Below are 17,897 nucleotides of genomic sequence, written 5' to 3' on the forward strand. Positions count from 1 at the left end.
GGAGGTTGCGGTGAGCCAAGATCGCGCCATTGCACTCCAGCCTGGGTAACAAGAGTGAAACTCCGTCTCAAAAAAAAAAAAAAAAAAAGAAAATGTGAGCAAGTAGATGGGTTAGATCAAAGTGATACTGTGTTTTGAAGGTCATGGGCAAAGCATTAATCAATTAACAAGGTGACAGGAATGACTTGAAAGGTTTAATGTAATAGTAATTTAGTAGATAAGCTATAGTTCAAAAGTATATTTTTAATGTAAGCGGATAATCTGAAATATTGTTACACAAATGCACAGTTCAAAAGTACTATAATCTCTCATTGTTAGAGACTGATACTCAGATTTATGAGTTACAGTTTGTAGTACTGTGTAAAGATAGGTACTTGCTTACAAGATCAGAATTCAGCTTGAGGCTGTTTTAGTTTATGACAACACTTCAGTGTACCACTGTACTTTTCTGTCTTCTGTATCACAGTATGGAATTGCTACACAAAATTAGCACTAAGAAATCTAAATTTCCTTAGATTAGAAATAAGCTTATATTAATAATTCTCTTATAGGAATCACAAATTAAACTATCTGCTGCAGTTGTCAGCAGGGTTTAGTTTTTAGCATAAGCTGTGGCCATCAATTTCTTAACAGTCCTGTTCTTAAATAATCATTTTTAAGAGATCATTTTACTGAACAATTTTAAAGCACTAAATATCTTCAAGATTGAAAAATTAACTATCTATAGATGGAGCAGAAACTAAAGAAAACCAGTTAAAGGAAAAAGGCAATCCTTAACTATGCATGCATCTTATGAATTATCCATGCTTTCAGCTTGTTTCCTTTTACTGCATACTGTCTAAAACTCCATAATTAAAAAGGTTTGATAAAGAGTTAGAATGTGGTCAATGAAATTCGAACCTTGTCAATGGGTTTCAATAACTGATGTCACTCTTAGCTCTGCTAACCTAAATTTCATTATAGAGATTAGGGACAGAATTCTCTTGGCTAACTCCTATAACTGGATAAAACTCTTTCTCCAACACCAGTTTCTAAAGGCAATATAATTTGCTTCTATTGGTTTAAAATTATTAAATAAGTTTCTCTCAGCCAATCAAAAGCTATGTCCAGGCTCTTCTCACAAGTTCAGTGGTAGGTGCTGTGGATACAAACAGTAATTTAGTAACTGTCACTGTTATTATAGTAATTGTAAAATCCCTTATTCATATAGTTCATTTTCAAAAAGCGTTCCATATTTTCTTATTTGAGATTCTCAATATTCATGAGAAATTACTCTCCAAGTAATACTGCCCCATTTTACAGAAAAGGCAATTCAAAAAAAGTTTAAGTGACTTGCTCTAAGTCACTTAATAGAGAAACTACTATATGCAAGACAAACCTGGTCCCTTCACTTACAACACTCTGTTGATAGTGGGACATTCAGACAAGTTGTGGGCAACTGCAACAGGGTTAAGTGTTGAGCTACAGCATACAAGGTACATGGCATGGAGAAGAGTCCTGTGGGGAGAGGGGTCAGGGAAGCCTTCCCAAAGGAAACAAAGTCTCATTTCAGACTTCAGTGTGTTGGCCCTGGGGAAGAACATTCACTGCTACTAAATTAAGTTATTCTGTTCTCAGAATCTTCCAAGTTGATTTTGAACTTGATAGAGCACAACTTAGAAGGTCAATTAACTTTACCTTTAGGCCAGTGTTTTACTCACCCTAATTTCTGTACCAACTAAACTACATCAGTCACCTGGGGTCTTGTTAAAAATACAGAAGAGGGGGTGGAGGGAGGGCAGGGGCCACCACAGACTTCCTTTTTCTAAATCTCTTGGGGGTGAGGTTGAGGAAAATTGCTGCTTTAAGTATGAACACTTTCGGGATTTTGAAGTTAAACAGCAAATTTAAAGAGTACTTTTGGTAGTAACTCCAAATGGTTCCAGCATCAATACAGATTTTTTTTTTTTTTTTTTTTTTTAATGGGGGTATAGAAGAGAGCACGCATTTGAGGCGGGGGAATCGTAAATGATACAATTGGAATGGGTGCTATAATACAGGCTGTTAGCCTCTAGCCCTCACCTGCAAGGTGGCTGCTTAAGGTAGGTGCTTGATAAATGCAGATTTATTGAACACAGGAACACACGTATTCATAACTTTCAAGAGTTTCAGAAGTCTTTCTTTTAGCTCTCTGCTCCAATCTTCCAGTTTCTAGCCAGTAGCATCGCTGGTAGAGTGGAACAGCTAGGATGTGTGGTTTTCAGAATGAGTTCAAACCTCTGGACATATCAGTTAGCAGTAAGAGCAAGTTCCTCAATCTGCCTCCATCTCTAAAGGAGTACAATTACTACTTACCTCCTAGAGTTGTTGTAAGAGCCTTAAATGAGATTAAGTATTATAGATTATCAATGAAATATATTTTAAATGCAAGTGCTTAGAACTGTACCTTATAAATGAGCTCCACAAATGCTTATTAAAACCCAAGCGGTATCCTCCACCCTTAACATCTGTAATAGATCCCCTTAATAGATCAGTACCTCGTATCCATTACGAGGAAAAAAAAAAAAAAAAAAAGAATAAACGAACAAACAACAAACAAGTAAACTGGGCTACCAGGCACTGGGACTATAGGCAGCAGACCAGCCGGCTCGTGGGCCTGGAAAGGTTGCGGGAGTGGGCTCTCCCCGCCGGGCTTGCGGCACGTGGTCGGCTTGGGCGGGAGCTTCGCGACAGTGGGGGAGGGGTGCAGCGTGGGACGCCGAGGAGGGGTCCAGACCGCCAAGGCTACGAGGCGCCGACTGCGCAGGCTCGGGGACAGCCGCAACCATTGCCCGCAGACCCGAGGGGGAGAACGTCCAACGGGTAGCACGCTCCCCGGATCTACTTGCGCAGCGAAAGCTTGTCATCTTCCTCATTTTAAGAATGTGTATGGCGCCACCGTGCGCAGGCTTTTCGCCCTCATAGGGCCTCTAATCCCGAGCGTGAGGCAGCTTCCTTCTCCAGCCGTGCTTCTTCCTCCCCCGTGGAGGTCGTAGTGGATGCGCCCACCTCCCTGCGGCCTCCGGTGGTGGTTTGGCGGCCCCCTCCCCTCCCCAGCGTCGCGAGTTGGTGCCGCTGCCACCCCCCGCTTCGAGCTTTCGGCTTCTCAGCCGGGCGGTATCAAGCTTTCCAAGAGCCCTCTCCTCTCCTCCCTCCGACCTGCCTTTCCCCGCGGGACTACCGCCCCCACCTTTCCCTCAGCCCTTTCCTCTCCCGGCCGAGTCGAGGCGGCAGCGGCAGCAGCAGGAGGAGGAGCCCGGAGGCGGCGGTGGCCGGGGAGCCCATGGCGTACAGTCAAGGAGGCGGCAAAAAAAAAGTCTGCTACTACTACGACGGTGAGCGGCCGGGTCGGTGGCGGGGTGGGCGCGCGGGTCCAGGACTCCGGGTTCCGCAGCCGCCGTCGCGAGTGGGCGCCGGGGCTGAGGGGTGGGAAGGAGGAGGGACCGACGTTTGGCTGCATCTTAACCCGTTCCCGGCCCGGCGCGGTTAGCGCGAGACCCTTTTCCTCGCGCAGCCCCCGCGCCTTCTGCGGGCGGGAATCCCGGGGCCGCCCACCTTGTTTCCTATTTCTTTACCTTCGGCCTTGCAGTCTGTAGCCCCAAAGGTAGCCGCTGCAGGGACGGCGCCGGCCTACCCCGCCTTGGTAGTGGCGGCGGCGAAGGGACGGCCCATTCTCTCCCCTCTCCCGCCCACCATTCCTGGCAGGGCAGGTTTGGGGTGCCCTGCGTTGGCTTCCTACCTCCTCGGCCCGCCTTCCCCGAGGCAAAATTTCTACCCCGGCCCTGACTCTACACAAAGCCCCGCGGCCGCGAGAGCTCCGCCCCTCCTGTCCCCTTCCCCCTCCTCGCCTGCTCGGCTCGCCTCCCCTCCCCTGCGTTCGGTCTGGCTGAGCGTCTTCTTCCTCGGCTTCCACCCTTTCCCCGGACCCCTCCTCCCGGGTGGGCTCTGGAGAGTAATTACTGAGGGTGGGGGCTCAAGTCCGGTGTGTGGCTTTATCACACCCATGTTTTGCGTGGGCTCCAATCCTCTCCTTTGTTCGCGGGGTCTTTGAGCGCCTCTTTCTCTGGTTTCAAATGGAAGGGCGTCACTTTCTCAGTAACAACAATTCGAGTTTTCCAGTTTGAGACAGGTAGCCTTCGCAGGAAATAAGAGGAGGTGGTAGGGAGATGTGGAACTGTTAAACTGCTTGTGTTGTAGATCAGACTCGATGGGTCCTGGCTTGCCTCCGAGAGAGGTGGTTACCACCCACTTCTTTGTTGCTCTTTGTTCGATCAGGAAATATACCCTGCTATGGGGATTTAGAGAGCTTTGGTATCTTGGCGAAGGCTGTTCCTAGGTGGTGGGAATCCTGATGTGGGAAAACTTTGAGGAGAGGTGCAGAAATACTAAATAGTCTAATGAGGTAAATTTGAGCTCATCGTGAATTATGAAAGTTAGATAATTTAAGCATTCTCTAATTTGGAGTATGTGCAGTAAAATTAAATCTCTGAATCCTGTTTCCTGTGTTTCCTGTGCTCAACGGGAGTAGTAACCTGTTCCACAGATTTCACAGTCTTGGTAAATAGTTTCTAATAGGTTGCTCTTGAGAGAAGGGATTCCAAAATTTAACAGAGAACCTATCCTAGGCTCCTTGACCTGAGAGTCCTGTCTAATTTGTATGAAGTAATACAAATTTTGGAAGCTGTTTTCTACATTTGGTGTATAAATCACAATATCTTAGAGAGTTAAGACCCTAGAGTACCAGCTCAGAATCTACCTTTAATTTGAAAATGGCCATACTGTCTCTCTTTAGTTAGCAAGGATTAATCTTTCAATGACTGTTATATAAAATAACCACCTGTATCTTTTGGGGAAAATCTGAAATCTTACAGAATTAATCTAAATGATCTGATCTGCGATAGCTAGGACAGAATAACAGCCCTGCTTTTAAAAAATTATTTTTCAGAGGGCTAGATATATGTGTTATATAAATTGATTTGAAATTATGCCATCGTGGAGGGGTGGAGTTGGAAATACATTTTAATTTCAACATGATTTACATTGCATATTTTGGGTTATTCTTGTCCTTCATTCCCTGATCAAATTGGAAAGGGAATAACCCTGTGTATAAGTAAGTTTGTAAAATTATATTATTTCTAAAGTTTAGAGATTTATCCTCATCGGGGCTTGGAGTAAGAGGAAAGCTTTAACAGGTTAGGGAAAGTGGTACTCAGGTTCTTCTGGAAGCTGTCAGTTGCTGTTGGTAGTGATGGGCTCTGAGGAAGTAAGCTGCTTGTAACTTCTTGTCACCACAATGTAACCCTGGAACCAGGAGGGTACACTTGAGTAGCAGTTTGTGAACGGCTGTCTGTCTAGTGCTGGGCCTATTTATGATAACCTTTGTTGAGGGATTGGGAGCAGGCATTGTTCCCCGGGGAAGGATGTAGGGTGGAAATATTTGTTTGTGATTGTGACTTAATATAATACTTTATTGTAGCCCATTCACCTGCTTTACCTGATGGCCAGCAACCAAGTGAATAGCTTATAGTTTGGAAATCTCTGTCAGGTTATTTTGTCTTTTGTCTGTGACTCTCACTTGTTTTTTAAAGTGGAGTTCTTAGTTGCTTATATTTCACATACTGTTGGAATTTTTGTGGGAGGGACTTAAAATATTTTGCAGAGATTTAAATTTCATAGGTATTATGCTAATTATTAATATGTGATAGCGTGCTTACCTCATCCAAAAACTTAAGTTTTTATTACCAGAGAACACTGTTTTGTCAGCTTACAAAATTAGCAATAGTAATTCTTTTTATATTTTAAGAAAAGAATGCAAGGAAAGGAGGTTCCCTACCAAAGATTTGTGTCTTTAAAGTATGTAACTTGGAATGGGAATGGGTTGTGTCTGTAGTAATGGGGTCTGAATTGTCTGCTAGCGTAGGTTAGATGGTTTTAACTTCTTAGTAAAGGAGGTAGAAGGAAGAAAGTGAGTGAAAAAGGAAAGGAGGGAGTCTTGTCTTTAGTCTTCCTGTGGCCCTTAGGCACACTGAGCCTCTTGGCCACACAGAATGTCTGCCTTTGAGGCTGTATGCATCTTAATGAAGGAACTTATGAAGATCTATATATTGTTCTTTGCGCACTTTATGTAATCTTCAGATGACCCTTTAGGTCACTGAAATTCTGGTCCCAAGGAAACCTTCAGACGTTGATGGATGAGGTATCCTTAAACCTTTGAAGAAGAAAAAGTTACTACGTCTCTGACTGTAGCTATTGACCTATGCTTCCAAATTCCCCAAAACATAATTCTAAATCTTGTTCATTCTTTATACACTTGAAGATCATCAACAATCTGTAAAATGATACAGCTAATTAGGTAGTCACTAAGATCCCTTCTGGGCCTTAAAATGATGTGATTTTTCTCTGCTTAAATATAATTAGCAGCCAAGCTGTGTTAGGGTCTAGTTATAATACTTATATTTATAATACTTTGTCTAGACATGTTTATACTTTGTTTTGAATTAATCTTGAGTCCAAACATATTTAGTGCCTGTTTTATGATACATACAGTATAATAGGGTTTATATACCTAATCTATGTAACTATACACAGATTGCTCTGTGCTCTGTTTTTTCCTCTGTGAGGGATGCATAATCAGATTTGGAGACAAGTGGTTCAGAAAAAAACACACAAAGACTATAAAGATCAAACTATATAAACATAAAAGTTGTCAAGATTAGTTCAGGCTTGGAGGCTCATGCCTGTAATCCCATCACTTTAGGAGGCTGAGGCAGTCAAATCACCTGAGGTCAGCAGTTTGAGAAGACAACATGGTGAAACCTCATCTCTACTAAAAATATGAAAATTAGCTGGGCACCAGTAATCTCAGCTACTTAGGAGGCTGAGGCAGGAGAATCGCTTGAACCCAGGAGGCAGAGGTTGCAGTGAGCTGAGATAGTGACATTGCACGCCAGTCTAGGCAACGAGAGTGAAACTCCGTCTCAAAAAAAAAAAAAAAAAAAAGTCACCAAGATCATACCTCCCAACATACTCCTTATTTAATAAATTATAGAAATTCTACTTGGCAGCCAGCGGTTGTCAGATTTTCTTAGCCTTGTATTTATGAGTGGTACCAAAGTCTTTTGCTGAATAACCTTTAATACAACTGCATAGGTTCTTAGCTGTACTATAAATATTTATTATCCATGAAATAGATTGGAGGCAAATCATTGCTAAGTTAATTACAGCAGCAGTTTATAAGTACCAATAATACTAATTGTACAATAGAACATGACTAAATAAGACTGAAATTTTCCTCTGCTTGACTTGTCTTTCCCCTAGAAATCATTTGCTTCTCATTTCTTTCAAATTTTACCTTATCAGAGAGGCTTTCTCCTATTACCTAAATCCCTTGCTGCCTTATTCTTCTTCCTTTCGGTTGTACCATGAAACTTTTGTCTCTCTCCTCACTAGAGTATAAATTCATTAGTACAGTCTGTCTGTTTTGTTTGTGTCTGTATCTTCACCAACTACATTTAAAAACATAGCTTTTTTTAAAAATAAATTAGTGATGAGTAAATGATTAATTCTTTATTTTTATTTTATTTTTATTGTTTTGAGAAGGAATTTCACTCTTGTTGCCCAAGCTGGAGTTTGGTGGCGTGATCCCAGGTCACTGCAACCTCTGCTTCCCACCCCCCAACCCACCCCAACCCCCGTTTAAGTGATTGTTCTGCCTCAGTCTCCCAAGTAGCCGGGATTACAGGCGCGTGCCACCACACCCAGCTAATTTTTATATTTTTAGTGAGACCGGATTTTACAGTGTTGCCAGGCTGGTCTCAAACTCCTGACCTCAGTTGATCCACCCGCCTCAGCCTCCCAAAGTGCTGGGATTACAGGCGTGAGCCACCTTGCCCAGCCAATTCCTTATTCTTACAGATAGAACACTTTCATATAATGTTCTAATTCTTAGAACTACTCTGAGCTACATTTAGGTAGGATGGGTAGCATTTTGTGTATTTAGATGAAATCAGATTCATAATTCTGCTTGGTGCAGTCTACCACTTTTCCTTTTCCACATTGACTCTAATTTTAATGTCCAAGCATAGGTCGGCACTCGGAATCTTTTTCTTTGCTCCTTTTCAAAGAGTTTTCTCTGCTACCAAACAAAAACCCTTAACAAAAATTTTAATTGCTTCTGTTGACAAATCCTTAAAGGAAAACACTCGGGATTGGAGAAGGCATCTCTTAGGGAATGTTAATAAATTCAAACTTGAAAGAACTCAAGTCTAAGGATGTTTTTTTGTAATGGATAGTAAGCTTCATTCCTCTGTATTTCAGTAGCAGTCTGCTTATAGATACTTGTTTATTAAGTCAGCTTTGGGTTCAGTCATATCAAATAGGCTTAAAGTTCCTACTGTGTGCCAGGTTGCTCAAGTCCTGAGAAAGAAATAAAAGACTGCAGGTATAAAGTAAGTTGGGGGATCTTTGATAGGGTAATCAGAAAAGGCAAGGCCTGAAGGAAAAGAATGGGCCAGCCTTAAAAAGAGTTTACTACCTAAGATATTGCCAATAGGAAAGCCAGATAGTTATTAGTAGAACTTGGTGCACTTAATGGGAAGGAAGACAAGGAAAATGTGGAGTCACATGTTAGGCAGTAAAAAGTGGGACCGCACAAAACTGTGTAGTAAGAGATTTGACTTTACCTTACCCAGAGGTGGAAAGCCATTGAAAGTTTTTCAAATGGAGTGCATTCATTCTCTTAAAATACTTGGTAAATAGTTGTAGAATATAGGCTGGAAGCAAGAATTGAACACTTATTGGTCCATATAAAATGTAATGGTTGCATTTTAGATAGAAATAGACACATTTAAGAGAGATTTGGGCCTCAAACCAATATAATTTTTGATGGAGCTGGGGTGTGGTGGCAGAGAATAAGGGATGACTCCTAAGTTTCTTGATTGAGCACTTAGGTGGTGTGTGATACTACTCACTAAGATTGGGAATACTAATTAAGAGCTCTATTTTGAACATCTTATATTTGAGATCCTTACTGAATTCAAGTGAAAAGACTGAGAGTAAACCTCTGAGTTTATAATCCAGAGAGGAGATCCTAGACATAGAAATCTGGGATTTGTTGGTTTATAGCTGGTGAGACTAAAAAAGATACAGCATTGATAGACAACTGGTTCCAGGACTTACTCCCAAGAGAAGAGAATTCAGGGCAGAACTATTGTTCACTGATGTACCCAAACACTTAGAGCAGTACCTGCTTGGCACATAGTAGGCTCTTGATTAAATGAATGAACTGAAAACCTTTGATCTTTAAAGATTGGTGGAGGAGTGGCCTTGAGGTAGGAGTAAAATCCAAGAAAATGGTATTATGGAAGCCAAGGCTCAGAATGTCTCAAGGAGGAGTGACCTCGTTGAAATAAGTGTTACTAATATGTTAAAAATTGCTAGTGGGCTAAGTAGTCTGGAAGACAAAAATAATAGTTTTTTTTTCTTGTTTTTTCCCTGAGTCTTTTTTTATAGTCAGCTTACCTTTGGGGCTAAAGGTACATTTCACAGTCCTGAAATCCAAAATGATCTGAAAATTGAAAAAAAATTCGGTAACTCATTTGGAATGAGAATCTTAACCTGAATCAATATGAGGCTATTTGTGATCTTTATTCCACTTACTGTGAATATTCACACTTTTTTGCTGCAAAAATATTAGTGTTTGATTCTATCATGCTACTCAAACTCTTCAGGCTATTGCATAATATATGGCAGGTATACCATATTATCTCTACAAATCTGAAAAAGTCTAAAATTAGAAACATATTTAATTTCAAGGAATATGGATAAGAGATTGTGGACCTTAGTAGACACTTATATTCTGTTAGCTTCTTGAAGAGTGAGCAATTTGTAAAATTTTGCAGATAAATAATTCTTTATGGTAATTTCTTTGCATTGACAATTGAAGTTTGTTGTGTTCAAGGAACCACCTTGAGCTGAGTTTTCTGGATGTTTATTTCATTGGTAAAGTATTTTTGTGTACAGGTTGAGTATCTTTTATCTGAATACTTGGGACCAGAAGTATTTCAGATTTGGGGAGCTTTTGCAGTATTTGTAATTATTTACCAGTTAGCATCCCTAATTCAAAAATCAAGAATCTAACATGCTTCAGGTAGCATTTCCTTGAACTTTAAGTTGGTGCTTAAAAAAATTTAGATGTTGGAACATTTTGGATTTCAAATTTTCAGATTAAGGATAATCAATCTGTATTTTCTTGAAAATCAGTAACATTTAAAATTCCCAAATTAATATATTATTGACAATTTAAATGATGAATATAAATTGTAGGGTCTTAAAACTTCTTAGCCTTTTTACACTTTATGAAAAGGTGGATGCCTACAAGGTAGCCATCTAGAGAATTGTGAGATACAGAATTAAGTGGGAAAAAGTTGGAGATGGTTATTTTATAACTTCTTTATATTTTGGAAGAATTCTTGATAAACCAAATAATTATCTGTTGGTTGGCTGCCCTGTAGACATGTATCATTTAGATTCTTTGTGTATTCTTTGTGGGACTGGGGTCCCTAAATTTCAACCGAGAAACTTGTTGAAAGCTATACATATTCATATAAAATTTGAGGACCTTATTAGTAAAAAGTAAATTATTCTGATATATTAGGTACATAGTTTGTTGTGTTCATTTTAAGTTAACCAAGACCTTTAAAATATTTATATTTCATATTATGTCTTTTTTGTCAGCCTTTACCCTGCCATTTACAGTGACTATAAGTGCCCTTGGCATTCCAAGTTGTTATTACTAAGAACATAAGCTGTGAGCTGTCCTACCAGAGTTTGAATCTAGCTCCTCCACTTGCTAGCTGTGTAGCTTAGGCAGTATTACCTGACTTGTCTATTTCTCATCCTTCTTCACTATTACACAATAGGAATCATGTAATACCCACATGATAAGGGTATTAACAAGATTAGAAGATAATATATGTGAAGTACTTAGTGCCTTCTAGTAAGCACTCAACAAGTGTTAATTACTTTTTTGTTTTTTTCAAACACACTTGCTCAGAAATTGCTACTGCAGTCTCCGATTATTAGGGCCGGGCTTTCCACTTGATTTTCAGTGTGCCCATAACTAGAGTATTTGATGTTATGATGTGGTAGATGTTAGAGACATTCATTTGGGTAATTCTTACACAGAGGTAGATAGATGGAAGTTATTATGTAGTTTGTGTCTTTTCCATTTTAGGTCATATTGGAAATTATTATGGACAGGGTCATCGCATGAAACCTCATAGAATCTGGATTTCTAGTGAAGACTAGACTTTCATTTTTTACTCTAATGATTTTTTTAGTAGTGATAACTAATAAATGCCTTCCCTTGTATTAATTACATGATACTTTATGACACTAGTGGGTTTTCCATATCTAAGAATTTGATGAGACCAGGCTACTTTCAAGGAACTATATTATATCCCTTGTATTGCCACCATGTAAGGTAGAGCTTTATGGCAGATTCTTCTTAATAGGTAGTTTATTTTCTGCATTCATGGCCTCTTAATTATGATTGCAGAGGAATGTTGCGAAGGGCCATGGCCCTGGTTTGCTAGTTTAAAGTCTATATATTGTTTCTTAGCGTTACTGGCACCTATGTTAATAAAGGTGGCTTTCTCTTTAAAAGACCTTGTGTATATGAATTGTTTTCAGAAGACAGCTGTGTTAAAAATGAAGTTAAGTAAAATTAGAGGTATGATACCAACAAAATCAAGTATTCATATTATTAGAAGCATGGATTTTGTAAAAGGTGATTATTTATCCTGGACTGTTATCAAATACGTGGGAGAGAAGACAAAAGTTTTGGGGTTCTTTCTTTCCATTAAATAAACAAGAAGTGTATTTAGGGAGGACTTTGGAAGATTTAGTGGATAAATGGCATTCTTTATTCTAGCTTTTCTTATAATATATAAGCTTAATGTTGAAATTACAGACTTCAAACCATTAAAATAGCTTGACTGTCCTGACCCTGTGGGGGATTACTTTCAATATCCTTCACAGATACCAAAATTCATGGATGTTCCAAGTTCTTTAAATACAATGGTACAGTATTTGCATATTAACCTATATATATCCTCCTTTACACTTGAAATCATCTCGAGATTATTCATAATACCTAATACAGTGCAAATGCAGTGTAAATAGTTGTTACACTATATGATTTAGGGGAAAATGACAGAAAAATGACAAGAAAAAAGTCTATACGTGTTTACAACAGATGCCACTGTCTGTTTTTTAAAAATATTTTCAGTCTGCGGTTGGTTGAACCCACAGGTATAGAGGGTTGATTTTATATTTTTTTAGAGACTTCTTGTTGTTTAGTATTATAAGAAACATTGGAGCTTTACCTAAAATTACTAATTTTACTGAAATTTAGTTGATGAGTATCTGTGATTTTGGTGTTATTTGCTGATTTTTAAAGATTGTGATATAAGATGCCATTTAAAAAGACAAGCTAGGAATTACAACTTTTTAGTCATAAAGAATGAGACAGTATTTTTATTGAAAAATGTCATGCTGTGTCTTTAAGGTGCAAAACCTCATTTAGGACCTAAATTTCAGTTACCAAAACTTCCCTGATGGGCTGTAATATGGACACAGTTTGTTTTAACATGCAAAATGCCAATTATAAGGGATTTCTGGAATGCTAGCAAATCATGCAAGAAGCTGTATTTGCTGGAAAAAATTTTTAAATTATACCAATAAAACTTAGAGAGCTTACCTTAAGCATCTGAATTTGCCAGAGAATACTGAAAGCAGGCATCACTTCAAGGAACAGAAATTTTAAAAATTAAGGGTAACTAAAAATCAGAAAAGCTTGCCTTCCTTAATCCACAAATAAATGTAGTGTGTAATAATGGAGTAAAAAGTGTACGTAGTGTCCTGGTCATCTGATACAGTTCGAAAGTTGCAAAATAAATCTAAGTTATTAAGGTTTTAAATAAATTTTATTAAGTGGTAAATGCCTTTTAATGATAGACATATATAAATTCAGATAGTTCATGGAGAGTCTCTTTTCTGTATTGTTTAGTTTGTGTCTTTTCTATTTTAGGTGATATTGGAAATTATTATTATGGACAGGGTCATCCCATGAAGCCTCATAGAATCCGCATGACCCATAACTTGCTGTTAAATTATGGCTTATACAGAAAAATGGAAATATATGTGAGTATTCCTTTTGGTACCTATTCAGCACTTACTTTGTTTTTTATTTAAGCTACTATGAAACTTTGTTATTCCCCTTCTTAGGGCATTCAGCAGATGAAAAGATGTGGAAGAAAACAAACTCCTTTTTTGTTTTATTCTTAAGAAATGAATAAGAATGAGAGCTATAGCCTTTTTTATTATTTTTCCTTTAACAATTTTAAACAGTTCCCCCTACCCTAGGCTTTCATGTTTCTAGAGAACAACTCAGTATAGCATACTGTTTTTGTTACAGTAATTGTTAACTTGCCTATGCTACTGAAAACAGACTCCTCTTTTTATTTTATTCTTAAGACATGCATAAGAATGGGAGCTGTAGCTCTTTTTTCCCCCCTTTTCCTTTAACCATTTAAAAAGATTCCCCCTACTTTAGGCTTTCATGTTTCTGGAGAACAACTCAGTATAGCAACAGTCAGTATAGCATATTAATATTTTTTTACCATAATTATTAATCTGCCTATGCTGCTGAAAAGAGTTGTCCTGGGGCTATTACGAAATAATTACACATAGAATTAATCCCACACATATTTACAGGGCATATAATAAATATGGAACACTGTTAGTGACCAAGCATAGTACAGATAACACAAGTGCAACAGCTGTCTTAATGTTTTTGTAGATAAAGATGAGAGTATGTATAAACAAATACACAACAGTTAGCTATTTGGGGAGAAGAGAAATATTTAAAGCAATTAATAATGTTAGGCAATATATGTGAATATGTGAATTATTTTCAGTCACATGTAGACATTTAGAGAAGAGGGGAGGTTAGATAAGACTCTCAATCTGGAAGCCTTGTGGAAGACGTGTGTCATATTAAATTGAGCTCTTTGGAACAAGGAAGATTAGGATAGGAAAAAAAGTTGAGAGGTCATGAACAAAGATTTAGAATTGAAACTCTCTTTCAAGGAGGTCATTGATGAAATCACTGAATGTTTTATCATGGAAAAGGAGAGAAAGTAGAGTTCATGAACATACAGATTTGACTTTTTACTGGTTGACCTATTTCATTAAAATAAGGCTCGATTAAATCATAGTTGATATGTCTGTCTAACGCTTTTAAAGGAATTTGAATTCGTTTTGAAATTGATTACTGTTCTCTAAAACACATGTATAAGTTTGGGTTAGTTTTAGAATTTATGTATTTTGTTCTGGTAGATTTAGTTCTTTTGAGGAGACTGGTAAGGGAATTTGTATGTTTGTTTGATAATACTGATATAACCAGTTGTAATCCCACAGTTCTGACATTTATTTCTCTTCACAGAGGCCCCATAAAGCCACTGCCGAAGAAATGACAAAATATCACAGTGATGAGTATATCAAATTTCTACGGTCAATAAGACCAGATAACATGTCTGAGTATAGTAAGCAGATGCAGAGATGTACGTTTCTAAGTAAAAAGTATTTTCACGTTGATAAATGTAAATGAGTATTTTTAGGAGCTTAGAATGATCCAAATCTGATTATTTTTCCTGTGGGTCTGATACGTAACAATTATTTACTGATTTGAAAAATCATTGTAACACTACTAAAGCTACTTCAGAAAAAAACAAACCTATCTGAAGTTTATTGGTTCATGAAACTGTTGTTTGGATATTCTTCTACTCCTAATTTGCTCCCCTGATAACTTTGGGTTAATACATATTGGTAGGGAGACCTCACTCCCTTATTCCCTTGCTTCAAAAAAAAAAAAAGAGATTACACTTTGATTTGCCTGAGTTTGGCATATACCTCTTGTCTTCTCTTTGTGTACTTCAGTTAACCTGGACTGTAATACACATCTATTTTTCTTCTTTGTTGAGATATTAGTAAAGCTTTTGATTCCACATAGTGTTCTCTTGTGCAGGTTAAAAGTATTTTATTTTTAGAGATTGGTAACAAATTGGCCTGAAGGTAGAATGCAAAAGTCAACCTAAAATTATTGGAACAGTATCTTTTAAAGCTTGATACTAAAGTTCATTCTCGTTGGTGTTTGTATTGATTGATTAGTGGAGGTGCTAGACATCTCATATTTACAATTGTACACATTTCTACCATAGATTATCTCGTTTGATTTGTTGTAGTGGTACAAGATAACTAGAACAGATATTATTTAATTATTATTTTTTTCCAATGAGGATTCTGACTTTGAAAAGAGGCATGGGTAGCCCTTGGGCAAATGAAATAACAGGATTGAATTAAAACCTGCATAATAATTAGTTCTATTAATAGTTATGATCCTGGCTGGGCGAAGTGGCTCATGTCTGTAATCCCAGCACTTTAGGGGGATGAGGTGATGAGGCGAGAGGATTACCTGAGGTCAGGAGTTTGAGACCAGCCTAGCCAACATGGCAAAACCCTGTCTCTAATAAAAAAACACAAAAAATTAGTTGGGTGTGGTGGTATGTGCCTATAATCCCAGCTACTTAAGAGGCTGAGACAGGAGAATTGCTTTAACCTGGGCAGTGGAGGTTGCAGTGAGCTGAGATTGTGCCATTGCACTCCAGCCTTGGCAACAGAGTGAGACCCTTGTCTCAAAAAAAAAAAAAAGTTATGATCTGTCTGAGCAGTAAGAAACTAAAATGTATTTCTTATAGTGCTTGTGACTTAAGGGTGTACAAAGATATTAATAAATAAAATAATGACCCTTATTCTTGAAGAGGTTACAATTCGGGGCATAGGGAAAGACTAAGAAAGGGTTACATACATCTGCCATATCCTCTTCATTCTTTTAGTACTAAGAAATTAAATGTGTCATGTTGTGTTGTTTATCTGTATATGCTTTTTCCTTGTTGTCTTTAGTATCCCTTCTATATTTTGGCTCCCATGAACCTAGTTAATTCTTACTAACTTCGAAGATCAAGATTACATGGGTATAGGCAACCAGCTGTTACATCTTTTTGGTTTACTAACTTACTGACATGCATTTCAAAGTTACAGATAGATAATATGTGTAGTTAAGGAGTTGTAAAGAAAGTAAATCATAAAGCAATTGAAGTTACTTTTAGAATGTTAACTTATTATTGCAATATTAAGGGGAAATGCCTAGAAAATTTGTTTGTGTTTTAATTAAATAAGAACTGTTTTACTTAGACAACTGTTGACTTCTTGTTAATAGACCAGAGATATTCCACAGATAATCCTGATAAGATTTGATGGTGATCTTTCACAGATAACACTTTAATTACCTTGGCTAAAACAATAAATATATTTTAAAGTTGTAAACCTACATTATGAAGTGTATGTTTGATCATCGCATCAAGCAAAAAAAGTATTGGTAGGAAGTAGTTTTTGTAAGAAAAGACTTTCATTAATTTGCAGAGTAGGTTGAAATTAATGAAATCCATCTCCCACAGTTAATGTTGGAGAAGATTGTCCAGTGTTTGATGGACTCTTTGAGTTTTGTCAGCTCTCAACTGGTGGTTCAGTTGGTAAGTGCTAATGCAATCAGATTTAAAAGTTGAACTAAATTTGCTGTGTATTTTTTGGGTTATTTGTGTAAAGCAGAAGTTTTAATGATTGTGAATTTTGATAACAAAAGGAAATCAGTATGTTTTTAGTAAAAAAAACTTTCAAACCTCTGTGTTTTGTGATTGTGACTTACTTTTTTAACTTATATTTTTAGAGACTTCTTTCATCCCCTTGTCTTCTAGCTACCATCTGTTATTACCACTTTCCACATATACCATTATTTAATCTTAGGTCACAGCTCTGGTAGAATAATTTTCTAAGGAGAAACTGCTGTTTGTGTCATAGATGATTTCTGTTTACTTTTATGATTTTAAACTCTTGCTTAGGCATGGCATACTCTTAAAGGGTTTTTGTCTCATTGTACTAATTTTTTATGTTAAATGTCTATCTTGTTTCTACCTCAGCTGGGGCGGTGAAGTTAAACCGACAACAGACTGATATGGCTGTTAATTGGGCTGGAGGATTACATCATGCTAAGAAATCAGAAGCATCAGGATTCTGTTATGTTAATGATATTGTGCTTGCCATCCTTGAATTACTAAAGTAAGTTAATTTATACTTTTTTCGGTGATAAAATGTTTTCATTAAAACACGAAAAAAGTCTATGGCTTTTAAAAATATCAAGTAAACCATAGGTTGAAATAGTTTATGGTGAATTTTCTATAAATTCGTTACAAAACACTGAAGAAATGCAGGAAATTTTCCCAGTTCTTCAATTATTAAGAGTGAGAAGTATGTCCAGGCACTATGGCTCAGGCCTGTAATCCCAGCACTTTGGGAGTCTGAGGGGGGCAGATCTCTTGAGCCCAGGAGTTTGACCAGGCTGGGTAACATGGCAGAACCCCATCTCTACAAAAAAAAAAAATTAGCCAGGTGTGGTAGCATGCATCTGTAGTCTCAACTACCCAGGAGGCTTAGGTGGGAGGACCTGAGCCCAGGAAGTTGAGTCTGCAGTAAGCCATGTCTGCCACTACACTCTAGCCTGGGCAGCAGTGTGAGACCCTGCCTAAAAAAAAAAAAAAAGAATTAGAAGTGTATACAGATGTCAAAACTCCCATTAAATACCCTTTTTAAAAAGTAGTTTGGCAATTTTGATTTTAGTTAGTTTCAACTAATAATGACAATGACCTTGGAAGTTTATATTCTAGTGTTTTGTAAGTTTTAAATTGAAGACAAAAATTTGAAAC

At 37.8% G+C, this 17,897-nt stretch overlaps 1 protein-coding gene across 1 annotated transcript in view; it reads left to right on the forward strand.

Annotated features, from left to right (window-relative positions):
- Positions 1-3,084: 3,084 nt before the first annotated feature.
- The window catches only part of HDAC2 (histone deacetylase 2), a 29,100-nt gene continuing 14,287 nt past the window's right edge, over positions 3,085-17,897 (forward strand). Inside the window, exons 1-5 of the mRNA XM_021666831.2 lie at positions 3,085-3,353; positions 13,109-13,221; positions 14,525-14,642; positions 16,596-16,670; positions 17,115-17,253. Coding sequence (XP_021522506.2) covers positions 3,302-3,353; positions 13,109-13,221; positions 14,525-14,642; positions 16,596-16,670; positions 17,115-17,253 — 497 coding nt within the window. The 5' untranslated portion in view covers positions 3,085-3,301. The remainder of the gene's footprint in view (positions 3,354-13,108; positions 13,222-14,524; positions 14,643-16,595; positions 16,671-17,114; positions 17,254-17,897) is intronic.

Source organism: Aotus nancymaae, unplaced genomic scaffold (genome assembly GCF_030222135.1).
Source record: "Aotus nancymaae isolate 86718 unplaced genomic scaffold, 86718_ANA_hifiasm-v0.15.2.pri h1tg000040l, whole genome shotgun sequence".
NCBI lineage: Eukaryota > Metazoa > Chordata > Mammalia > Primates > Aotidae > Aotus > Aotus nancymaae.